At 39.5% G+C, this 27,421-nt stretch overlaps 1 protein-coding gene across 6 annotated transcripts in view; it reads right to left on the reverse strand.

Annotated features, from left to right (window-relative positions):
* Positions 1-27,421, reverse strand: part of TTLL5 (tubulin tyrosine ligase like 5) — a 123,906-nt gene that overhangs the window by 53,004 nt on the left and 43,481 nt on the right. For all 6 annotated transcript variants that reach the window (XR_011679164.1, XR_011679165.1, XM_071426774.1 and 3 more), the window contains 8 exons: positions 26,294-26,585; positions 22,183-22,303; positions 20,463-20,609; positions 18,198-18,289; positions 15,245-15,378; positions 14,516-14,629; positions 13,741-14,148; positions 12,127-12,311 (listed from right to left, as the gene is read on the reverse strand). Coding sequence is in view for 4 of the 6 variants with exons in the window: in XM_071426774.1 (XP_071282875.1) it covers positions 12,127-12,311; positions 13,741-14,148; positions 14,516-14,629; positions 15,245-15,378; positions 18,198-18,289; positions 20,463-20,609; positions 22,183-22,303; positions 26,294-26,585 (1,493 nt within the window). In the remaining 2 variants the exon portion in view is untranslated. The remainder of the gene's footprint in view (positions 1-12,126; positions 12,312-13,740; positions 14,149-14,515; positions 14,630-15,244; positions 15,379-18,197; positions 18,290-20,462; positions 20,610-22,182; positions 22,304-26,293; positions 26,586-27,421) is intronic.

A 27,421-nucleotide genomic window follows, 5' to 3' on the forward strand; every position in this document is an offset into this window, starting at 1 on the left:
GTAAATAAAACAGGTTATATACAATTCGTAGCTTGTCAGCAACAGCAATCACAACGTTGCTAACACATCCAATGTGTGAAATGAAAATGACTTCATCCAATGTTCTCTCCTCATTATCTTGATGCCAAGAACCACTTAGTCTGATGAATTACGACCTCAATCCTACTCTATTACTGTGACATGCTTTCCTCTTTAATTATCATTGTATCTATGTATCATCGCTTATTTAAAAGCTGTCTTTTTAAGCAGATGAGCAAATAGCTTAGCATGGATAATAGTGACATTTCACACATTCCAGACAGACAGGTGTTTAAACTACAGAAGGATTAAAAACAGGCAAGGGATTCAGAAAGAGAGAGAGAACACCAGCAAGAATACAAGGTTTATCTGCAGGCAGCCCACCCAGACAGGTGTTACTGCTTGTTACTATGCCATGCTTTGAGACATCTCAGCTGCTATAATTAGCTGGCCAGGATGTTTGGGAGGATTACTGAGGCACCCTCAACACATCTGTGCTCAGCAGTGGCTTCATTTTCTAGTCTTCCTGTGCACCTGATGGAACTGCATTCTTCTTCCCTTTACAGAGGCAAACACTTAGCAGCAAATGAGTTGGTACTTTGGTGTAAAAGGTCATGTAGAGCACCTGGACCAAAATACCCATATAGAAAAGCTTGTAGCTTCAGAAATAGTACTAATGGAGCAAAGCCAAAAAAAAAAAAAAAAATCTCTCCAAAACCAAGAAAGGCTAGTGGAGCTCAACAGAGAAGGTGGTTATTGGTGTGTATCTATAAGAATTAAGATGGTTTTCTATTTGAGTTGCTCAAACTCTCCTGCTTGGTAAGACTCCTGGTTCTCATTAGCAGTGATGGACTTGAGAATATTTTTCCTGACACTGACAGTATGACAGGAAACCTGTGTGGCCTACCCTGCACACTTCAAACATTTCAATTTTCAAACTTCTCTTGTCACATCTACACATTCTTTGTGGACCTTGCAAAAGGCAAGACAATAGGCACCTAATCTCTCATGATAGAAGGATTCATAAAGTTTTGTTGCAATTTTTAAACTGATTGGAACAGCAAAGATGTCAGAAGCTGAAAGGAACATGCTGACTGAAGAACACCATGATACAGCAAATCCCTAAAAGCTTTCACAGAAGGAAAAGAGCCCACTTGATATACTTCTATTTATGATACAACATGAAAAAATGGGGGGAGGGGAGAAGAACATATGGGTTGTCACAGCCATATCAATAGAGACCCCTGTTAAAAACAGTACTTATAAGTACTGTTACATTTACTTCAATATAATGCTAATAAGCCAAAAGACAAATTATTGCATAATGCCAAAGTACCTTTCTACATTATTTTTATTTTAAAATGTTACAAGGAAGGTTTATGACTGCAATACACTTGCCTTGCCAGCAGAGCGACATAAGCTTAAAAGAACTGATTTCTATGGTCATGCCTTATTCAGAGAAATTTATTTCTGAAAAAAAAAATTAAGACTGAAAGCAGGGCCACAACACAGAATGATATCCCAAAGTGCTGAATATAGGGAGTTGAGGGGTTTTTTTTTGTTAATCTGCTTTTAAAATTCAATATGAAATATGAACTCTCCAAGTACAGATAGGAATAAAACCTTCAGGATAGAATTGGCTTCCAATTAATAGCAGCCTACACACAAAGATCCATTGTATAGTACTTCTAAGAAATCACAAGCAAGAGTCAGAAAAAGAGTTTAATATCTTTCACTTTTCTGATCCACATTATAGTAGTTCTTCAGGACTTGCCCATTATCATACTCAATAATCTTTTTTCTACAATAAATTTAGTATTTTCTTTTTGATCTTCTCTAATGGCTGAAATAAGCTAAAGCCATCAATTATAACAATCAGGAAAAAACCCAGTAATAATGAGTGTTGCAGATCAGCCTCCATGGTTTAAGGAACAGCCTCCTGAAGCCCTGAATGCTTCTCTTACTAGTTTCTAGGAGTCAACCAGGGTGAACAGGGACACATCACCACTAGAAGCTATTACTCTGCCCCTCTTGGCAGGCAGTGAAAAAGTGACTTAAATTTTCATTACCAACATCCTGAACAGCAGATCCAAATTTTCACTGGTCAACATGTTACAACAAGCAATACACTATAAATTACCTACTTGATCCTCTCCAGTTGGCCGTTTTAGTACTTTTCTGGCAGAAGTCAGTCATGTTGCCTAAAAAGTGGTGGAGCTTGGGGATCTACAAAGTCTAAAGATCATTTCTCTTACTTGGAGCCACACTGCATCCTCTGCAATATATACATCTCACATTTCCATTTGGATCTTTCTGACTGGTGAGGAGGAAAAAGGGTCCAGAGCTCAAGCTATATTTCACATGTCACATATAAAAGATATGCCAAAAGAATGCGGTAGCCATATGCCTACTTCGTCTCTTCAAAAAACCCCTTCAAAATGATACAATTTTCACAATCAGAAACAGGAGGAGACAGTTTTCAGCACAACAAACCCTATCAACAAAGGCATACATGAATAAACTGTTTAATGAGAAACTTTTTTGTTTAAAGAAGGATTGGACAAGATCATGATAAGGTACACATAAGATTACTACTCCTCTGCCTTAGGATCAGACCAGAATCCTTAAATTTTGATGAGTCAGGCAGGACAAGATGACACTGTATCATGAGCCCAAAGAGGGAATCATTCCACTTGAAAACTGAAAATGTGCAAAATATTTCATCATTTGTACTGTGTTCTCCTTTGCCTTTCAATCTATTTATACCATATGCTCTGTAAGTATATGTATCCATAAGTTTATCCAGTTTGACTCCTTCACGACCCTTCAGTCAATCCCTAATTCTTCATTTTATTGCTTATTATTCATCCAGCAATGCCAATGTTATCCAGCAGCTTGCAAATGAAATGTGCTTTTTCTTTCATTACCTGGCTTTCATAGTCACAAGTATTTTCACTTGCCAAGCCTTCCTCAAACAGAGATACCCCAAAGGCTTTCAAGATCCATGAAATCTTTAACAGAAGGGAAGAGCTAAGAACTTGCCATGAGAGAAGAGAAAAAAAAAAGGAAAGAAATTTTGCTGTATTCTTTCAGTTCTTTTTCTTCCTTCAGCCTTCAGAGATGACTGACTACTACAACAATATAAATACTCACTGTTAACCTGTCCTCTCCCTAGAGTGTGTTGCTTTTTTCCTAGCTTTACCACAGAGCTCCCAGGTACATCTGAGATCCAGGACAGGCTACCATGACTTGGTCTAACAGCTTACTGGCAGGTCTGCCAGTACTACTGGAAGTAGTCCAGCTGCCTTGCCTTCCTTAATGCATCAAGATACTGGAATCCAACAGGCTATCCCAGCATAGGGGGGAAAGAAATAAAAAAATAAAAAAATCACACTATCTTAACATGCCTCTTCAGAGACAAAGGAAACCCCAAATCACAAATAAGACATACACACACACAACCACTGTGTGAACAGCGTAACAAAATGTACCACTCCAAATTCCATGAGGAAATCATGCAATACAAACAGATTTTTCTAAAACCACCTTTCTGTTACCCAGAGGCCATCTTGCTGACCACACTCCATACTAAAGCACCTTCATTTAATGTAAGGATTTGAATTTGCAGTAACAACTGGCCGGGAGGGAAGAACTGGGGCTAACAGGCTAGGAAGTGTGAAATCTGTTCGTGCACCAAGGCTGATCTGGCCAAAGAAAGGCCTGTGACATTCCTTCTTTGCTCTCTGAGCTTACCAGCTTACAGGATATACATATGCATACAGAGCACAAGTGTTCCAGTCTCCAGAAAATGTTCCAGACAAAGACCTGCCAAAGACATTCCTGGGAAACCTGACAAATTCGCAAATTCCTTTGTAGTGTCTCCAGCATATGCATCCATTTAACAATGAAAAAAGAAAACTCAAGTTAGTGCTGCTGCTGTGGATGGTTGAACTCCCCCTTCTTCCTTCTCCTGAAAAAGTCAGGCTTTCATTTAGACACTCTCTGCCTCAAAACTTCCAGTGGGAGTGATTTTTACAAGGCACAATCCTGCCAAAAGTTTGATGATCAGGGTGTAATCTTTCCCATAACATGAGACCTAGCTGTTCAGCCTGGCCTGTTTGGTGACTATCTGCAGATGTTGCTGCATCATAACAAAACCCTCTGCTTCTATTCCCTGTGGAGCCTCAGAGCAGAAGGAGTTCAACATAAGCACTGCAGAAACTACAGTGATATTTTCACTTCCTACAACCTCTGCTGAGACAACTGGTTACATTACTGATGCTGCTAAACCAGTAGTAATAAAAGTAATTCCAGCTCCTGTGTGAACAGCTTGAGTGAGGAGAAGATGGGACCCTGCAGCAGTGCAGAAGTGTGTGAGAGAGGAAAGAAAAATACCCCTCAGAGGTGATTGCCTGCTTCTTGCTTCTCTTACTAGTTACAGTAAGATGCCTTTTTTCTTTACACTTCTCTTTCTCTCCATCAGTGGGAGTGTAAAAACCAAAGAAACAGTCACATAAGGAAACTGAAACTAAGACTCAGATAAAGTGGGTTGAGTCGAACCAAGGGAACATCACTGGAAAAAACCCAAAGCTCTTCAGTGGGGAAAACACCCTCACCGAGTTTCTGTAAATATTTGCTGCACCCTAAATTTAATGCTCTTGTTGTGCTGTTCAGGTCTAGACAGGAAGGAGCTGATGCCCACTGGGACCTGTACAGGGTGTTTTGGCAGACTGGCAGTTTTGCTGTGTCGAGGACAAAGCAGGTGAGGGTACCACACTGTGTAACTAAAACAGTTAAATGAGGAGTGGTGTGGCTTCCAATATTGCTGTAGCTCATGTCAAGATGAAGCTCACTATTTTGGGATTCCCGTAGCATATGCAGGGTTCCTCTGGGACACTGTAAAATGCTCCATTCAATTCTTCTTCACTCCCTCTCCCTGGTCCTAAGGTTCAGTAAACTCACCTGCTTCTTTCTCATTTCTACCTTCTGTCTAAATGAAAAACGTAGAATAAGACAAGTGCCCCATCCTCCACTGGATCTGTCAGCATGTTTGCAGAAATCCTGGCTGCTGGATCTTGGGCACTGACTGGCTGCATAGCACAGAAGGAGGCAGCTCTGTATAGCCCTTGCCTGGGTGGTCTGATGTTATCCCTGTGATTAAACTCCCCGGCTGCAAGATTTGGAGCTATTCCTGATGATAGCTGGGACCTGAAATCGCTCACTCTCCCACACACACAGAGTCAGAGCTCCCATCAGGTTTCCCCTCCTTCTCTTCCTCCTCCTCTTGGTCAAGCTGGCCAATTCAACACATTCTTCAGCTCCCTAGCATTAATAACCACAAAGTACTACAGCCTGCTAGATATCAACTCCAGCTCCCTTCCATCACCAGGCACTGATAGGGACCTCACACAGATACAGCCTTGCAGAAGAATTTTTACCTTACAGCATGCTTCAGAAAGAAGTAGCATGCTATTTACAAAGAAAAACACTCACATGCATCCAGGATCCAGCCACCTGGCTCTGGATGTACACACATGCTGTGTATTTTCATGTCCTCCCTGCAGAAAGTCTTGCAATGCAAACACATGGAAATATTTTATGCTAAACACACATGAAATAAAGACTTCAGATTAAAGCCTGGTATAAAAGGAAAAGTAGATAAGCCTGGATAAGCCTTCATCCATCTGTCCATCAAGAAAGGCCAATGGGTTACGCTAGGTACAGGTAAAAAACCCCTCTTAGTTCAGCTGTGCAGAAGCCACAAAGTAGTCAGTAAGATCTCTACATCATAAAATCAAGGCAAAAAAGGCAATAAAGTTCCTCTCCAATGAAATGGGCTTGCTGAACTGTATCCCTCAGGTCTCCTTCCCCAACTCACTACCAACATACCTGCCTTGTTTCCCCAATAGTACTGTCACCATCCTAGGCTCATGCGAGCCAATGTGCAAACTGAACAAGAACATTTCAGGAAACTGAAAAACTGTTTTACCATGCACCATTAACCACTACACTGCACACATTGACAAAGACATAATCACTCTGTAAAAATAATTAGCTAGCATCCAATTGATATAACTAGGGAAATCGCCAGTTTCAGATACTTGGTTCCTCACAAGTGTCTCAGAAACCCCCTTATCATAACGAAAAGGCTGACTACAGTAAAGAAATGGAACAAAGAAAATCCCATAAACATGGAAGCAGCAGCACAGCACATGCTCTTCAGCATAAAAGGTCAGTTCAGATCAATGGCCCAGCACACACTCACTATCCTGTCTGACATATTTCAGAAGATGAAAACAATTTTGGTTTCCATGCATATAAGAAACATCTTATTGATAAGGCAAATAATTTTTTATTTCTGTAAAACCTAGGGATCTATCATGTGCAAAATGCTCATTATTCTGTCTGATGAAACTATGGCCTATTAATTTTTCAGCCTTAACGGTATCCCATTTTGGGAAGTTTCAGAAGGTAAATAAATTCTGTGACAATAACTATTCACTTTTACTATAACTTTTTACTCCAGTATCTTCCTGCTAAACTGAATATCCTCCTCGTATTATGAGAAACATGGATAAAATAAACCTTATTTACCTTGTCTTTCATTGCTCTATGTAATTCCTTCACACTTCTCTCCTCCCTCAAAAAACTTTGTTTTCACCATCTCATTAAAAGAGCATTTGCAGTCAATAATTTTAAACACAGTTATTTTTCCTAAATTCACTTCAGAAATGTCACCCAGAAGTGAAAACAGTTTTGAGGGAGGTTGTAATTGGCGCTTACACTAAACATAATATATTCTATCTTGTTCCTTAAACACACTAATCATTTTTCTTTGCTGACTTTACTGCTTAACTCAAAACAGGTATCTGCACTGAGTTTTCAATGAAATAATTTTTTTCTTCCCTAAAGAAATAAAGTTTAGATTAATCATTCAAGAGGTCAAAATTATTGCTTATCATATAGTCAGTTAATTATAAACACTGAACTTCATCTGCCAGTGTCTCACCTAATTAAGGCAGCTCTTAAATTTCTATAGTTTTACTCATAATAATTAAAAAAAGAATGGAAACAGTGACAAATTACCAGGAGGTAGGCTCAAGTTTAAGTTTACAGCACACACCTGACTTCATTATAACTGAACAGGAGACTCTTGCAGCCCACATTACACTGAAGGTAACAAGAAATTACCCCATGTAGTAAAAATGAGCTGCACAAACACAGATGAACACTACAGAGTAGTTAATCTACTGTAAATTCACACCTATATTACCTGGCAATAACTTGCTTTTAAATTCATTCTTTAAGTAATAAAATGCTTTATTAATACCTTTATGAACCTCCTTCTTTCAAACCTTTAATTTTACACTGGATCATGTACATTCTGTATTATGCATCTTCAGTTATCCCCTTGCTATGGCAAACTGACTATTTTTTTGTTTGCTTTTTATCCTTTTTTTGATCTGTAATAAAACTTCCTTTATCATCCTACAGACACCTGTCCATCTTAACAGTACTTGATGAAAGCTTGTCAAAAACCTTTTTGGAAGTTTGAATATGAACAAGCTAAACTGAGTGCTGTTTTTCTCAGTTCAAAGAACTCTAATAGATAGGACATAATAGATTACTCACTTTCTTATGGCCATTGGAGATCAGATACCTCCTTATTAGCCTACTCAGCCCCTGCCTTACCAGTTTAATGCTGGACCCTCAAAGGCACATTTACCATAGAGATCTCTGTTGCTTGCTCCCAGAGACATTGGGTAGCTAATGAGAGGCACATCCTTCTATTTTTGGATGCTGTAGAGTAACTATAGTTAGACTGCACATACTGCAAAAATCAGGCAATGTCTGAAATGTACAGTATGGATAGAGGTACCTAACTCCCACTGCTGTCATGATCTCAAAATGAGCTTTTTTTATTAGACAAAAAATAGAAATAGTAGAAATACACAACTTAATGAAAGGCAAAGTGTTCCTACACACTTTGTGTGACTGTCTGTGAGGACTAAAAACTGAGTACAACAGAAAAAAACTGCACATCAGTAAGGCTTTACCTTCCTACATCTCCATCTCTCATATGCTAAGAATTGTATATGTTATGAGTATCAGTGTGAAGTTCCTTTCTGATCTTGCAGAAGAGAATGAAAAGGTGCGACAAAAGAGAAAGCTGATGTAAACACAAAAATCTTTTCTTCAGAGAACAGATCTTAAACATCTTTTTCAAAGTTCATCAGATACTTGAAATTTTCCCTTTGGACATTAGTAATTTAGTAATAAATAATAAAGTAGTATCAATAATATCAATAAAATTATATCAATAAAAAAAACTTCAACAATAAACTAATTTAAAACAGAGGCTAGAAAACAAGAGTTTAAAAAGAGGAAACACAAAACAGGTGCTTTGGGCATGGGTAGAAAACAGTGAAGAACAGCAGGGACTGGAGAGGGACAGAGGTGGATTCCCAACCAAAATGACACCATTCCAAGCACAGCTGCTGAGGCTACATTCCTGGGAACCCCAGAGACCCACACTACTGTATGGATACCAGAAGCAATTCTCACAAAAACAGGAATGGAAAACAAGCTTCTCAGCTGCTCTTGGAAGGAGGTATGTATTCAGAGCACCCCAGCCTACAAGACACAGCTTGGTACAACACAGGGAACCAATGCATTCAACTCTCGCATAGAAGTTCTTGCCCTTGGGGGAAAAAAACCCAAAACACACAAACCAAAAACCCTCGCAAAAATACAGTCCACAGCAACACCAGTATTTTCAAGTCACTCTTTCATATACCCCCTCCAAATCAATGGTCCTAATCTTATCATGAAACATAATTAAATCCATATATCAAGTCCTTTCCATACCAGCCAGGTACTTTCCAGCAAGGTAGACTAACTCCAAGTTTCTGGAATGGCTTTAAACAAATGTACTATTTTTATTATTAGATAAGTAATGTTCTAATCTTCATGCCAATTTATTTAAGACTGCTTTTTAAAAAATACTATCATATTTCAAGTGTTTTAAAGTGGTTTTACAGAAGTGAAAAGGGGGAAAATAATTCAGAGTTTCCTGTCTAGAAATGTATAGGAAAGTAGTGCTCTGTTTAATTAAGTGATCCTGATATGAGCCTTTTCTCTACTCTCCTCTCAGTTTTCCATCCCTTAATTCTCCTGTCCTAAAGCAATCAGTTTCATAACCCAGAACCCACAAACACTCCCATCTCAAGCCTTTCCCTCTTTCATCTCATACCAATAGTCTTTGACTTCCCAGTTCTCTCCAGGTGTTTACTAAATCCTCTCCCACCTGTTTCTCTGTCTCATCTGTCCTTGCCTTCCCCCTCCCTGGTTCAGGCCAAATCCTGGTCTGCCCAAATCTAAAACCATGTAGCACACCCAGGTAGCTTCAACAGTACCTGTTGGTCTGCAAATCACTTTCCAAACTGCCAGCCTACTCTGCAATTCCTGCACTTCTATTTACTCAATGCCCCTGCTTCCAATCTACATCCATGCCTAGCAGTTCAAAGTCAGATATCCTGGTTCCAGGTCCCTCAACAAAAGCCCAAGCCTTGCTGCCCTACTATTGTGTTTTATTGTATGCTGATACCTCTTACTGCCCTTGTTGTCTTGGCAGCCCTGTCTTCTCACAAAACCCCTGGGCCCTTCTTGCAAGACAGGATTTAAAATCCAGGCTGGATCAAAAAATAATCCGAATGACTCTTTAACGACTGACAGAAGAGCAAAATATGTCCATGTGAAAGAAAAAAAAAGCATAAGTAGTAACTGCACGCTTTAGTTATTGTACACTGGGCCTTGCAGCTACATCTGAACCTTCCAAAACATCACTGTTTCAAGTGTGCTTAAAAATAATGGTCTCAGTTTAGAAATTGCTATGTGCCATAAATTCAGTACTGAAGAAACAGATTGCCTTAAAAACTATTCTCAGCTAAATCCAAATTTTCATACTAAGCAAACTTCAGATTCAGATTTCATCTTTCCAAAGGCATTATTTAAAAAACATGGCCAGAAAAATCACAGTACAGAGCAGATGTCTAAAACTGAATGGACACAGGCTCGGGAAGCAAACTCTTTGTCAGATAGAACTCCAGCTCTAAACTTCTCACTGGCTTAAGAATTCCTTTCTACACTGATCTTTTTCATGATGACAGAAGATGACAAAGACATAACCCAACACATGTTTCTATATTTCACTACTGAAACAAAGTCTGTGCAAACACTGCATAGTTGAATACAAAATACAGCAGAGTGAGAAAATCAGCAGTGTGTAGGAGCTGAGTTTGCTTGTTGCAAAGCAAATTAGCACCATCATTTTCCTACTATCCAATTCCCACCTCTTCTGTGGGCAAGTATCTTGGAAGAACCCAGAAGCAAAAGCAATGCAGACACATTTACTGCAGCCAGTACATTTCCAGGCTACCCATGCACTTCACAGCCACTTTCACTCCTGAGTATGCCCACAGAGACTGACTGCTGGCTAAACAGGTTTCAGCTGCCACCAGAGTATGCTCCTTTGCCACCCAACACAGCTGTGCTCAGGAAACTGCACTGGCCTTCCCATGCAGATCTTTCTGAATTCCCCTCTTAACTCCCCCTTTTATACTTTCTAATTTATCTAGGAGTAACTAGCCATGGTAGGAATACAGGAGTTTAAAAATAATTTCATTTTTGCAGCTACACAAATGGCTACAAGAAGACACATTGGGTTCTCCAGACAGACCTAACAAACAACAAAGTTGAAGTAGAATGGCTAATGAATGATTTTAGGGAAAAAAGTCTATGAACTTATTTTTCAAAATTCTATTCTGGAAAGATTGAAATTAAATAGATACGTTTCAATTTTTTCCCCCCAAGTAGTTGTTTAGATAGTAACTTTTATCCAAGAAGGTAGTTTCCATCATACATTTAGCTTTCAACAAATCAGCATTTCCTGAATGAAAATGTTTCACCATCAAAGTTTTTGAATAGTTTTACTGACAATATTTCACTTAAAACCAGCTGAGAACCAGACTGATAGCTCTTACTAGACAAGAACAAATTGTCTAAATAGGATCTGGCCTTATGCTAGAGCAGACCTCAGCATCACCGGTACAGCCGGTGCTCACAGCCTCTCCTGAGTCTATCAACAAGAAGGGACTTTATTATTTGACATATCCTTTAAAAATTAAAGACCTATCTGCAAAGAAAAACCTATTCAGCTTTCTAAAGTTATAAATGTAGCCCACATTTTGAAATATATTTCCAATAGCATAACTAGTTATTCAAAATCTAAACATCATAATAAAATTGAAAGAAGCAAAGAGAAGCAAATACCAGCAGCTGTTGCAACTATTAAACATGCCTCAGAAAACTCAGCAAAATATAACTATTAAAACAGTAATTCCAAAATACAAGAATCTAAGACATTCAAATCCTCTGTCTCCAGCAAGTTACAGAAAAAAAATTACTGTCCAAGGCAAAGTGCCTATGCTAGAAAATCTGCAGTTGGCATCTTAATTAACTGAGAAATGCTCAACTTGAACACCTTTGATGAGTTCAACTATAGCATATTATAAAGCAAAAAAAATATTTCTGTGTAGCCATTTAGGACATAATTCAACATGAAACAAGAAACCAAGTGGAATGCTACCAGAACTCAATCATGTAATCACCATGTTTGACAAAAGGATTATCATGCTAGTAAGTATTTCATTCTGTCTTTACAGTGTTATTGAAATACAGAATTTACATCAGAACCCATTCTGCAGACTTTCATTGCCAACACTGTGATGACACACTGGAGGAACAAGGAAGCAAACTGCATGGAAGCACAAATCTGAGAAGACTTTGGTTTATTATCTAGTAAGAAAGCATGGATTCCATTTTTTGTAACATATTTTGTAATCCTCTGCCTTTTCTTCTATGAAATGACTTTAAGACATTCTTGTCAACTTACAGAAAAATCAAAATTTTGGTGGCTGTAAACACGTTGAAACAACAGGACAGAGATGAATTTTCATGAGATTTACTGCATGCAGCCTATCTCAGCCAGCCTAGTGCTCACACAGAACTTCTCCCTTGCACAGGGACTCTACTTCAGTGCTTACATACCTGCTGTGTAACGAGACTGACGTGGCTTGGTGGGGAATGCTGGCAGGCTGCTTGTTTTTCTGCCAGCTGCTGCAGTTCTGCTGCTGCCACAGTGGGCCCCTGACGTTTGGCCTGGGCAGGGTGTTCTGCATCCTTCTGCATCCGGGCTGAGCCCACGCACGGCCCACTGGAGCTGCGATGGAGACCTACCAAACAAACATTGCAATGTGCTCCATGAGCAAGGTGTCAGACCCTCAGCCTGCTGATCACAGACACACAAAAGCAGATAAGACACCAAGAAGAATACAGAATAGACATATTCTGCATGGGTATTGCCCAAATGAACAATTAGCAATTCCAAACCCGTATTCTCTTTATTACAATGGATCTAACAGCACCCAATTCCAGAGGTGTTGGCAGCTGTTACCCAAGTTAAAATTGTAGTTTTTCCTTAAAAACAAATGGATCTCTTTAAGTAAGCTACTCAGTTGGGAAGTAAGATGTATTTTAATGCTTGAGGGGTTGGCAATATATATACAGCAACCCTAGCAAACATGTGCTGACCCTGACACACAACCTAGAACAAATACATACCATCAAAATACAAAATTAGTATTATCAGGAATCACAGCTGTTAGCTTCTATGTGGTTTCCAACAATAGTTTCCCAATAGACTACAGTCTGCATGCAAATTCTTACTGTTTCTACTATGCTTCAGGTTCTTTACACTCTAAAGCTGCATTGCTTAAGTGAGTACTATGACAGCATGATAGATCTCTAAATTTTGGTTTTGGGATACCCTTGGATATGGCAGTGCTAAAACACCCTAGAGAATGAGATATTGTAATGATTCATTCAGATCCTTCTTTTCTGGAGGTCTTGACACACCTTTAAGTATTCAACACTTATACGGTTTCATTACAATATTTCTCTGTTTGATAGACAACCAGAGTACTAAGAACAGCACATAGACTGAGACAGGACTTCTGCTAATGAAAACAACATTAAACCCACTAAAGATAGATGAGCTCAGTAACATAATAAAGAAAATATACAATACTTAATTTCACAGCTCTTTTTGAACAAGTTCAAAGGCTGAGTTCAAAGCACAAGGCTGAGGGGAGACCTTATCACTACAACTACCAGAAAAGAGGTTTTTATGAGGTAGGGGTCAGCCTCCTCTCCCAAATAACAAACAACAGGACAAGAGGAAAAGACCTCAAGTTGTACCAGGGAAGATTTAGACTGAATTTTAGGAAAAAGGGTTGTCAAGCACTGGAACAGGCTGCTAGGTAGTGGCTGAGTCACAAACCACAAAGATACTTAAAAGACATGGAGTAAATGGAGCTCTTAGGGATCTGGTTAATGCTGGACTTGGAAGCATCAATTGTTTGACCTGGTGATCTGAAAGGTCTTTTTGAACCCAAATGATTATATGATTGCCTGTTCATTTGGTCAATAAAAGGGCATCTGCCTATCAAGTGCTGCATCCTGTACTCCTGCTTTCTGTAAGAAATTTAGCACCATCCAACAAGACTCAATTCTGGAAATGTAAAATTTCTACCTACTCCACAACAGAAATTACACAGTCTCTGTACTGAACTAGCAGGTTATTATGAATCCCAGAGCACTCACCTATTTTTGCAGAGGGTATTTGGGACAATCTTTGGCTGTAGATTTGAACAGCTCTCTGAAAAGATGAGAATGGGCCAATGGTGTAGTTACCAGAACGACGATGTAACCCTGCAAGGCTACAAGTCTCAGTGGATACTGAGTTTGTGAGGACAGAAGAGCTGTCAGGAGCTGTGCTCTGCAAGGAGTGCAGTGGGGGTGGGGACTGAATCAGTCTGGGACCAGCTGGAGGGGCCGGCAATGAAGGCTGACCAGACACCTTTGGGTTTTCAGAGGCTGCAGGCTGAGATGGCATCAAAGAACTGGTACTTCTCTGCAATGTGGCACCAGGAACAGAGGAAGAAGCACCAGGAGGGCTGCACTGAGGTAATTTCACTTCGGCATTTAAGGAGAAGGTGAGTCCTTCTGGAACTATACAAAGATAATAAACATACTATATGAGGAAAATCTGCTTTTTAGGTCCTTTGATAATAACAACACATCAAATGCCTGCACTCAGACCCACTGAAGCCAAAATGACCTCATCTACCAGCAGAGACAAGAAGAGGCTCTACATGATAAATACCTTCTTTCAAAGCCTGCCATATCTAGATCATCCCCCCCAGGGAGGGGCAGCTAACTCTTTCCCACTACCCACTCTACAGTATCTTCTCTTGTGTTTAAAAGTACAAACTGGGCATTTGTATCTCTGTTTGAACCCAAAGGTTCCAACCTTTCTTTAAAAGAGTATATGCAGTCAATTTTTTTTTTTGATGATTATTTAAGTCAGTTCACTTACAGCTTGATTTAGCTTCTTTGGGTTTACAGCCTTTTAGTGCTCCTTCTGCAGACAAATCTGCAACTGAACTTTTGGAGTGATCGCCTTTTATGTTTTTCACCATCTCAGGATGCTCTATAACAAAATCAAGGAGTTAGGAAGTAGAACATTGCAAATCACTTGAACAATGCTGCAGAATTTACCCTTGTTGTGATTGACTTTATTGCTAATACTTCCTGTAGACCACAGAACTTCATTGATGACAATTACGCTGTCATGTATAGTAGTATGGACTACTAGATACATATGGCTAGCACACTCTTCCTACCACAGAATGCCTAATTAGGCTCAAATATACACTCTCTGCACTCCAATGGATACACTCACTGCAGGCAGCAAAATTTAAGATCTTGATTTCATTAATCCCTTACTTTGATTTCAGGATTCTCTGTTCATTTCAATTCTTATTGCCTTCATTTGCACATTCTCATTTCAGTCATGAACTACCATATCTAGCTCCTTATAAATACCAGTCTAAGTTCAACCTATTTCACTTCAGGAAAAGAAGGCAGGAGTGAAGCTACTCTAGTCTTCACATAAGACTGAGCTAAAAAGAAGAAAAAAACCAAAAATATACATAACCTCAGAAAACTTGAGTAATACTGTGGAGAGGTTGTTCTCTTTTCATAAACATAATTTAAACTAGATTTGTCTGGACAACATCATCTCAGAACTGCCTCCAAAACTTACCACCTTGGGGCTGCTTCTCTAACTGGTGACTGCTGTTGTTGTGTTTTGTGGTTGTGGATTTTGTTCCTAGGAAGACACTTGCTGATTTGTTTTTCTGTGTGTAAAAAGTCAGTACTTCCTCCAAGTCACTTTCACTGCAATAAGGAGAGAAGAATGGATGTAGAGTGAGGACACAGCTTTTCTGCATTCATGTAACAATCAAAGGCAATAAACGATAAGGAAACTGAAGAGTGGAGTGGGGAAAAAAAAGGTGACACTAGACAAGCTAATGATTTGCTCAATTCTACAGGGTAAGAGCAAAAGGAAGGCAACATGCCCTGGTTAAACCTGAGATTCCCACTAAAATATTGTTTTCTTATGCAGTAGGAAATTCACGAGCCTTCCCAGGATAAAGAGCAAGTGAATACTTCGAACACATCTGGGGAGATTAGCTCAACATGAGAGATTCCATTCACAGCTAAATTTGTCAATCTTCTGCAGGTGCTCTTTAGAATGAGCAGCTATTTTCTCATGAGAGAATTCAGCTCAGTCTCTGTTTTATAGTCACCATTAGTAGTTTCTGTTCAGCAGTAGGGGGAGAAGGGGAAAGAAGGCAAAAGCTTGTTAATTCGCTAAAACTGCAGGACAACCAGAACAGTCAATATTTTTGGGAAACTCACAAAACTTGCCTATGTTTCTTATTTTCCTTACAAGAACAAAGTGGGACAGCCCCAATATCCTAAACATCTATTGGTCCCAAACCAGTATCAGTTATTTGGCCATTCTTATTAGAGCTTGTGCAAGCTGTAATTCTGGTTGTTTGGTATCTAAAATGCTTTCCTTTTGCTTTAGAGTGTTGCCTCAGCATCAGCAAGTAGCTGTGTGGCATGGCAAACACCAAAGCAAGTAGTGTAGTGCCATCAACACTACAAGAAAATGTAACACAGGAGTATAAAGTAGCAGAGCAGCAGTTAGAATCTTTCAAAATATCCTCTGAATATCACAATTGTAACTAGCGTTAGCTAGCTTAAGCTTTGGTAAAAACCACGTCTAAAGCTGATACACTGAAGTTTGCAGCATGCCCTGAAGAGCCAAACTTCACTTCTATTCTGGGAGGAAAAGTGAAAAGGAAATACAAAAATGAGAAGTTGTATGTGGAAAGGTGCTTTAAGCTTTTAAATGAATTTACCAGTATGTATGTGTTTTTACAATGCATTGAGGACGTTTAGAATCACTGGCCATAGCCTACATACAACTAAACACAATGACATCCATGTGATATCAAAGTTAGAGAGTCAATAAGACCATCTCAATTAAGAAGCAACCTTTATCACCCATTTTCTCCACTGTTGCATTCACTGTACTGCAGAATGAACACTTGAAGTGGAAATCCATCCCCTTTGCTTGGGTCCAAATGACTTGCTCACTGATTTAAGTCTGAAGCACCATGCCAAGTAGTGTCAGATATCAGAGTTTTCAAAGACACCTCATACTTCATAAGAAGCAGAAAGATCATCCCCAGAAATTGTCTGATCATTGGCAAACTATTCTATATCACTCACTCACACAACCCAGCAAAAATCTCCAGCCCCAGCCTAGACTGTGCATCAGGCCATGATGGCATGGTAGCCAATAATATCAAAACAGAAGAATTTGCAGATCTGTTCCATGCAGCTATCTCTTCTCATTTCTGTTGCAAAAAGGAAAATTACCTGCCTGGGACACAAAACATATTTCATGGCCAGAATGTTCAGAGACCCAAAAGCTTGGGCCCACATAATATGCATTTCTAGCAAGAGCAGTAGATCCTATGGTGTATGGCAGTCAGGCATCTTTATCTGAAGATTTTTCTGCAATCCTGTAAATCTGTTGCACTAATGACTCAATCAATTATATTAGCAAAAGGTAGAATACTTGTTTTCATAAGAACGTATCAAGACAGACTGTGAAACCACCTGAACTTAGGATGCCTCGGCTACCACCCACTTCTAATCATTCACTATTACTGCTATCCATAGAGAAAAAGAAAGAACACTTTAATAAGCAGTCACACAAAAGAAGTGACCATAATCTTCACAGAAAAAAAGAAGACAGACATTGAAAAGGCAGGTAAACTCTGTCCAGATATTGACAGGGGTTCTTGCCTATATAGGCATGTCATATATTGACCAAATAATGGAGTCAAGAGGAATTGCTTTTTGTCCTCAAGAATTGGAGAGTTTGAGAACATAATTGTGGTTCACTGAATAATTTCAGACCTCTCCACAGTTAGATAGTTATAATACCATTGTTCTTCATACAATGCTACAGGCCCTAAGGAATACTCAACTATTTTCAAAATATGCTTCTTAGCAGACTTTTTAAAGTTTAAAGCAGATAGAGTGCACTGATAGAAAATGCTGCATTTCCATTGTGAAAGCAACTGCTTGAACTGAACTGCCTTAGCAGGCCAAATAAGAGGCCTAACTCCCTTCCTTGCTCATCTCAGAAAATCCAGACCTGGAAAATTCCTGAAGAGAGGCAGCAAGCATGAGATTTGCTTCTGAGGGCAGAAACTTGAGTCAGAGCTGTAACAACTGTTCAACCACAGCAGCTCCAGATCATCTGAGCAGCAGTTCTAGTTTCACTCTCCTTCTGAAGTACTGCCTTATTTGGTCCAGCATCACAGGAGAGGAAACCATTAAGCAGCAGCAGTTGGAAATTTACACAGGCCAGGGCAACCACTGTTGTCCTTTGGGAAGTTAACTTAATGGTCAAAACATCTATTGTATGTTCTTCCCTATGCACCACATGCTGATGTTACAAGTGTTTGGTTGCTGGAAGAGACAAGAGAAGACAAGCTCTCTGTCCCTCAGCAGGAATAGGTCTTACAGTTAATAAAGGTATGTAGAGGTTTAGATCAATCAAATCATCTTTAGAACAATGCTTCAAGGCTAAAAGATCATTTATTAAGGGGAATAAAATCTATTCCTACCTTGCTCTGGCAATGAAGTTCTGAAAATCTTGAGGATTCACTCCCTCCTCCTCTTCCTTTTTTGATTGTTTCTGAACCATCAGCTCTGTTTCCTGTTAAGAAGCAGTATCAGTAAGTGTCTCTATGTTCCATGGCATAGCTACAGCTCCCGGAATACAAAACCCCATTCCATAGGAGCTAAGAAAAAAAGAACATTGCTACATGCAACAACATGAATAAATATAGAGAGCCCCAGAGACAGCATCCTAAGCATACACTGAAGTCCATTCCTCCACCTGACACAAATGATTTGCTGAGAAAAGATCAAGTCTTCAAAAATGCGTGCTGTTCCTTCAACTATGCTCTTTGCTAGAACATAAGGAAGTATGGAAGGGAAAAAAAAATTTAAATCATTCATTACAGATATTGGGTCCCCTCTCCATTTTGTTGTTCCTGCCACAGAGCTCCTCCAAACAGCTTTTATCAATGCATTTGTCCCAGAAGTAGACAGATAGAAGGAAGAAAGTATAAAATTAATCTTAGAGAAACTGAAGGATGTCTGTAGAAAAATCAACAGATTTTCTACTATAAACTAGTAGTTCTCTTGAGTTAATTTCTTCTGTCAAGCAGCAAATTGAGGGCTTATACACATACCAAAACCCCACTGCTTTAGCAAAGACTAAGAAAGTAAAACAGTACAGCCTATGGCAAATGTGCTTATACATTGAAATCTACTGGAATAAATGATAAGCCTTTGTGGGTGAAAACAGGAGCAAATTTTCATATACAAACGGTCTATTTTACACCAGTAGAACAGGCTGGCACTAGAGGTTGGATTGATCCAAACATATCTGTTCATTAGAAAAACCTTCAGACATGTTTGAAATACCAGTACCAGTTTAAAAACTTTGTCTGACCAGACTTGACCTCCACTTCATTTCTTCCTGCTGTTACCCTGAGCATTCCCAGGAAAAAAGGGTCAGGTACATATTTTAAAACATAATTCAAGACAGGGAAGTTAAAGCCAGTTTGGGACATCTCTACTATTTACTGCTTAAGTAAATGTCTGGATAATATGTGATGGGTTTGACTTAATTTGCTGGAGCTGTATTATTCTGTGTCATTATAGCGGATATACAACAGCAAGTATTAAATTTGCCACTTAATATATTAAATCTACTCATATTAAATCTGAAGTTACAAGCCAATGAAAGAAGTCTGTATATGCTGGAATCCAAAATCAAAAAGCCTCACAACAGCCTAACAGTTTCTCAAGGGATTAAACACATATGCCCTGAAACCTCAAGTGATATGTTCTCACTTTTTATAACTGAGAAAATATGTTTATGGACTGATTTATTACCAGCTACACAGCTTTATTTTGTGAATTTACTCAAGAGTTAGCAGAAAATCCTAATGTTTGAATACAATTTGAGTGGAAATTATATCCAAAGCAGCTGCATTCTTCACTCACCACTGAGCCACCCAAGTGCTTTGTGGATCCTCCTAACAAAGTACTTCAATGAGCATTAGGCATACAAGGCACTCCCTGGAACAGACCTGGTTCAATACCAACCCTGATTAGACAGATCAAGTTACCAGATGTCAGTTCTGACAAGGCAATGTAAGTGAACATCCTCTCCTAACGAGTAGAAGCTTGAAGGCCTCTGCACAGCTGGCCCTGAAAGCTGAATTTCAATTACCCTTGTTCTAACACTGAAGAAATGCTAGGGGGCAAAGGAAAGGGGAAGCTGTCCTTGCAGGAGGAAGATTAGGTTGAAACCACTATGCTGAGAACAACACCACCTACATCTAAAGATGTGAAAATTATTTAAAGTAGGACCCACAAGTCCTTTACACTGAGCATACAGAGTACATTACTATAGATATGTAGCAGTCCCTCAGTATAGCAAGTAAATTGTAAAATACATATTTCATGCCGTTCTGTATAAAACAAAATATATTTAAAGAAGCCCCATAAAAATAAGAAGTGGGAAGAGGCATTACAAAGCATTAGAATCAAAGACAAGGCAAAGAAAAAGCACACTGCCAGTTAAATTCCACTTCATTTCACCACTTCTTTTTATGCACATAATTACTGGCCTGCATATATTATGTAATAATATCGTTGTCTATCTGACAATTTCAACAAAGTACCATTGTTGGATGTACAGCTGCAAGCAGATCATGTAAATAACAGAAGAGTGCCTTTGAAACAGCCTGCACAAAACACTTTGTAAGAAGAAAAAAGGGACCAGAAAACCCATTTCAAAAAGTGTAAGTCACCTTGTTGTAGCAGATGATGAACTCGCCCAGCTGGCGAGCCAGGATGCGCCGCCTGTCCGTCAGTCCGACGTGACGGCTGGGGAGCAGCAGCCTCAGAGACGGACGCAGGTTGCTGGCAGCTCGCTTCAGAAAGCGGATGATGAGGTCCTGCAAGCAAGAGATGGAGCTAACAACGTGCTTTCTTGCAAGGTGTGGGGAGAAGAGAATAGAAATACTACAGCAGCTAAGGACTGGCAGGAACTATGCACATTGTCCTGAGAAAATGAGCTGAAACTGGCAGGCAAAGGCATTCTGCAATATGCACTTTTAATACAGCCCTATAAATCCAATGTGGGGGAGAAAAACAGTGGTGTATCTTGCCTGAAGTGGGTCAGAATTTTGAACACTTAGGAAGTGTTTGTCTCAAAAGCATAGCAGATAAAGGAAAAAATAACCAATCAGCAAAATGCAGTGACACACCTGTAAAGTCCAGTATCTTAGGAGAATGTTTCCAAAAACCCACATGCAATATGTTAAAGGCAGCCTGTGGAAAATGCACTGACATAAAACTCTCTCAGCAGTACCACAGGAAAGGGGATCTTGGTCAGATACCTCCACTACAGTGGGTAGCCCCATTTCATCATTTTTCAACTATATGCTATTGCCACATCCTCACCATAGCACTAGACGTCTACATCTACAGCCATGTAATTCCAGTCCCTCACCATGTCTGTTTGACCTCTGGTGGGGGAAACATATGGCAAGGCAGATCCTAAGGCAAGATGCATCCTGTGGGTGTTTTGAACCCTTTCTGTCTCGCCTCTGGATTTGCTTTTGCTTAGGAGCTCTGCTAATGCATAAATGAGCAGCCTCACAGCCAAACTATTGGATTTCACAGCTCGCCTCTCACTGCCATTACTCCAGGCTGGTTTGATCTGTTATTTTAAACATTATTCTTTACAGTACAGCAGACAAAGTGACTCTCAAAAAGCCCGTTTTAATTTCCACTTGGAAAGAGCAGAGGTAACATTTTCCACTGAGTTGAATGATTATTCTTGACACACAATTTTATCTCTGAACTACATTTTCCCTGCAACACACACTCAGTGAGAATATATGCAGAAAGCTCTAGAGCCTACTGTACAAAGCTCTTTTAGGAAGGTTTGTGAAAGGATCCGGGATAGCTGTGCTTTTTAAAATGCATACATATCAAACACAGGACTTCAAAATACTGCCTTGAAAAGTCTATCACTTTTGCCTTCTCTTCTCAGTGGCTTTTACTTTAATTTCCTCTATCTAGAATGCAAGTAAGATTCATAAAACACAGATGTCTGGATATATTATAACAGTACATAAGAGAAAAAGCTTAACTGGGTACCTGCTCTATTTGAATAGACAAAGGCTTTGCTTAATGCAGCACAAACCAGATCCTAACAAGTACTCTCAAAGAATCTTCTAGAGAAGAATTCAAGAGCAGGTAAGCTCAGAAATCTCAACATGAGATCTGAGGAACCTGAATGTCAACAGAGTCTAGTCATTAAGAGCTGTCCATCATTGCTCTGAGGTCTGTTAGCAGTCCTACCACATTGGTATATTAAAAATACAGCACTGGCAGCTAGACAAAGATGAACAACCATCATCTCAGTTGGACTTCTGTACTTGCAAGATAGGAACTGACTTCAAAACTCTCAAGGTAGATTCCAACTTGGCTTCTCAGTCTGGCCAACACAAAGCTTCTTACCATTTGCTCATCCTCTTTGGCAGCCCAGGCAGGATTCTGGATCTGTTCGCCAGCCTCCTTCACCAGTCGGAGCTGAACGTGCCGTAGATAGGCAGAGAAAGCTGCACGAGCTTGAACTTTGCTGGGGACAAAAAGAATCAACCAGTTGTCTTCAGAACAGGAATGGGAAGAGTTACAGCAGTCAGGCACAGCTTAGGAACCAAAGTACAGTCAGCAAGGTCCTCCTAAGTGCACTAATGCTGAAGCTCAAAGAAAGGAGAACCCCTTCACCCCATCAGCATTTTCAAGCAGACCTTCAGTTCACCAAGATGGGGTGGTAGGTATTGCAGGAGGTACAAAAGATAATACACACTCTCTCAGATAAATTCTAAAAATGGAATGTTCTTCCTGCCTTTTACAGCCTTGGTTACTCTCCTCTAAAAGCCAGTAACATGGACATCAGCAAAACCATATTTTTAAAACAAATTCAAGGCTCTACTGGGCCTCTGTTTTCACAAACATTTTGAACACCACAACAACAGACCACAAAATAAACAAAAGGCTTGGTACTGGTGCCAGAGCTATAACAAAGGCCCTGCAATTCCCATTAGAAATGAAAGAATTAAATCTGTGAAAGTGAGCTCTTCCCCTGCTAGCTCAGGGATACAAGCCAAATTTCATTGAGCAAGGCACCACTGAGGAATGAGGGAACATCAGCAAAATCTGCTGTGCAGCTGGCTGAACATGTTGGGAAGCTGTAAGCATGAACTGAGGAGAAGACTGGGAGGGACACAGCTTCTCATTCCCTCACAATAGTAGGCACTTTAGTATATGCATCTGCTGTGAGAGAAACTGCTGAAAGCTCTGCCTAATTCTGTTCATTGTCCTCTTGGTCCAAACCTTATCCTCAAACATTCTGCTCTCCTAGCCTCTGCTCTTCCTCATTGTTTTCCCCACAGTTGCTAGAAGCTTTTCATAAGGATATAGCAGCAGATTGGCCTTAGTGTCAGCAACAGATTTCCCTTTCTATCACAGGAAGTGTCCTAATATGCTCTGTAGAATTTTAAGTTTCATCTTAAATAAACTAGAGTTTTGAACCCATTACTTTCCTGAAATATTATTCCAGAACTTACTGTTCTAATAAATAGGAATCTCCTCTGAGTGCCCAGCGCAGCTTCACTTATGAGCAGATTATAATTGCTTTTTCTTTCTCCAACATTGTCCTGTACCTTAAATATAATCCCTGACAGATCTCCCACCTTGAATGTTTTTGTTAACTGAGTTACATCCTTTCATAGTTTTCCTTTTATTAATGTGAACTATCCACATTTGCCAGTGTCCTCTAACAAAGCACCCACAATGGTGACATGATGAGACCAGCAGCTCACCTCCACCTGTGCTCCACTCACAATTTGCCTTCCATGAATATGGGTGATACAATACTCCACATCAAGTCTCAGAAGCATGTCAAGTGATAAGCCCTGGAACACATTTGGTGTTTTCATGCATGCATGAGCTAGGACTTCAGAAACTTCCTCTGATCAACCAGCATGCAAGATATTTTTCCTTATAATTAATTTCTAGTTGATGAACACCCAGCTGACAGAACTTCTGGTGTAAATTATTAGTTCTTATAAGCATCCCGTTGTACTTTGTGCTACCAAATTTCATCCTAGTTATATTATTTATATCCTCAAGGTCATCCAGTTTCTCATATGTAGTCCACTACTTTTTTCTCATGGTAATAACTCCCAAATATTTTCTATCAGCAAATTTCATTAGCACATTTGTACATTTTGTGTCATTATTGAATTGGTTATATAATCAGCCTCAGACCAATTCCTGAGGAACCTCACCATATTTTTTCTACTTGTATTCTGCTTCTTACAAATATTCTCACATACTTATATAGTCCTTATGACTCCAGGTACACAAGTCCTTGAAATGCTATTAAAAACTCTGTGCAGCAATTAAGTCTTTCTGGTTTATAGGTCTAAAAATTTCAGGAACATTATGTTAGTGTTACACAGAAATCATACCATAGCAACACTTAGAGAGATCAATGCATCCATTTAGGTAAGAATTGAAGCTAAAATAAAATACATTGGAAGTATCCATGTATCAGCTTAATCATCAACTTTTGATACTTTTGGAAGGTCACACAGGGCCAGAGAAGGGCTAAGCCAATGACAAGTGCACAACCTGTTAATAGCTATACTGCAGCAAGTATACATGGTTACAATTTCTGTCTCGGAGGAACTTCAGTGAACTCCAGAATGCACAGCAGGCCTTGTAACACCTCTGAGCTCTGCATGCTACTAATCACTACATCTACCTTTTCTTTCTACATGTGTGGAACATTGGGAGAACTCTCTGAATCCCTGCTGAGAACTGATATGCTCTACATCAGGCCACCATGTATCAGAAAAAGTTCTCACCTTGGCTTTCTAGAGCTGCCAGTTTTGGTGTAGGTACAACTCAAACATCTCATGACCAGTTAAAGATTTGTGCTTGATAAGAAGCCCCCATTATCAACATCAGCACAATAATACAGGTCTTGGCCTGCACCTGAAATATCTATGACTAAAACTACAGAAGGCTTTTGTTTAACACTGCCTCTCCTTTTGTGGGGGTGATATTGAAACCTGAGGCCTTAAATTCAGAAACAAGTAACTTCCTTTTCATTTTACTTCCTTGGGAATGGCAGAGTTGGGGGAACATGTTTTCTTTGACTATCATTTCCTTACCAGTAACACCCAAAGTGTGGAAGGCAGATATTTCCTCATCAGGCTGACTAAAGGAGAGAAAAGTCCTACCACTTACAAAAACTGACTAGAATGGGCCTGGTTTCTCTTGGATGAAAATTTTATTCAGCTCCTCTGCCTGTTGAGCCCATAAGCAAAGCTTACATCAATGACACCCCAGATGGGGCCAAGCCCAACACAATCTCAGAACAAGAGGTCACCACAAGCCTTATACCCTTCTGTGGGGAATCCCAACAGTGCTGGGTGCTGAGCAAGATTCTGCCAGGAACATCAGACAGAGATTATGTTCTTGGCAGGAGCCAGTTCTATATATATATATAGATATAGACACAGCATTGCTATGTTTATCCTCAAAAGAGGTTTCAGAATCTTCCCTGTCACAGCAGCAAATGTCCTTGCCACAATTAGACATCAGAACAATCCCCAAAGCTGTTAAAAAATTCATAGTTTCTCCCAGAAACTAAACTAAGAAAGCAACAACAAGAAACATTTTCTCTACCTCTATTTTTCACAGAGAACATAATGCTGCTTCTTGTCTAGAAGATGTAAAGTCTTCCTACTCAGGTATATATGATCATCCTTTCTTTTTGTACTTTCTGTCCATCTGCAATTAGACAGTTTTGCTACCCACATTCAAGGGGAGGATCATATTTCAGAACATCTGGTTAAACCTTGCTTGGTGTTTTTCTATAGAATCTCCTCCAGTACCTCTCTTTTTCCAAGAAAGAGTCATGCATCAGAACATAACTCTATTCCACACCGTCCTACTCAACAACATGCAATGAGATGTTTCAGTAATTTGTCATTCTCAAATTACTTCCTAATTTTGCTCTCAGAAGGCAATGACCTTGAGCAAAGATTACTACCAGAGGCAAAAATTCTATCATCAAAAATAAAAGCACAAAATGAGAAAACTAATTTTACAGAGAGACAGCACTGAGATACTCCTATCCAACCCTTCCTGGAGAATTTAACATATGTTTATAACCACTTCTTGGCAAATGCAAAGAATGAGAAGAAAAATATTAGAATTCAGTAGCAGACATCCTGCATTAAGGCAAAGAGGCATTTTAGAAGCCTGAGCTGACAAAGAACAGCTTACATCATCAGATTAAAGAACAGCAATGGAAACTATAGGGTCATGCTTTACACTGATCCAACAGGTCAGGCACTCGGGTAAACTGTCAGACTTTGCAATGGTCTCCCTTCTCTGCCAACAAGATGTTAAGGCAGCCCACAGTTAGACAAAAATCTAGGCCCTTCTCTAGGGCCTTCTTATCCCTTCACATTCATAATGTGCATCCTCCATGTTTTAACTCATATTAGCTTCAAGTCAAAACTAGAGGCAATATGCAGAAAACTCTCACCTCAAATTTCCTTGATTTTGAAGAATCTGAAGCAAGTTAAACTGAGATTTTGAGTCTGGTTTTTGCAGAAACAGCTTTTCTCCATTTCCAGTTTTTTTGTTATGTTTTTTTGGTAACCTCTCCTTACAAGCAGTTTTCACCGAGTCAGAGAGCTTTGGCTTGTTTTTCACCTGGGTATCCGAAAGAGAGCAAACACTTCTATCTACGTCTTCATCTTCATCCTCATCCATCTCCTCTTCCTCCTCACCTTCCGTGTCTGACTTGAGGGACAGCTTTGTTGGTTCTGATGTGCCTGTAGTAGAGGAGAAATCACTTATGCTGATTAAGAAAAAAAGGAAGTGGAGAGGACTGTCTACTGCTTATACCCTTTGGTTTACCCCTAAACTCTTTTCTGCTAGGAGGACAGAACACTGCCATCTCAGAACACCATCTTAAGTATGATTGTTCTATATTATTCTGTCTTTCATCTTGTACATCAGTTGAGAAGCCCATTTTCCCAGTAATACAGAATATAGAAGAACACCAAGATTCTTGTTTTAGCCTTACAAATTAAAAAAGAATACCCACACAAAATCAAAGAGGTAAAGACATTTTCCTCTATTTTTATCCTGATTCTTACATACATACTGACATACCTACACCCATCCTTGATATATATATATATATACACACAAATTTTTGTATGTTGTGTGTCAAATAAAACAAAGCTACAAAAATCTAAACTTCCACATGAGCCAATAAAGATCATAGAGCTTAACACAGCAGCAAAAACCATCTTATAACATCCAATCTCTCCTACTGCAGTCAGTATCACACAGCTATTAGAAAGAGTTTAGATAAAGGCAGGAAGAGTCACTTGTGGGGATCAGTCACCTCTGTACCCCTGTTCCCAACAGCTTAAGAGTCACAGCTGTCTAGGAGAATCAGTCTGAAAGATCCAATCTTTCTCTGAAAAGCTGAAGAATTACAGAGGCACACATACTGTGGAATTCTTTACCCAAAATGCAACAAACAAGCTCATCTCTAAATAAGCACTGATTACCTTTAATCATACACATGGGAGTGTGGGAAGGTGGGAATGAAATTCAAGGCACTAAACAAACAAGAAGCTCAGAACTAGAATGAAGT

The sequence above is a fragment of the Agelaius tricolor genome, unplaced genomic scaffold, assembly GCF_023055355.1.
Source record: "Agelaius tricolor isolate 1412-34295 unplaced genomic scaffold, bAgeTri1.0.p SCAF_5, whole genome shotgun sequence".
NCBI classification, from domain to species: Eukaryota; Metazoa; Chordata; class Aves; order Passeriformes; family Icteridae; genus Agelaius; species Agelaius tricolor.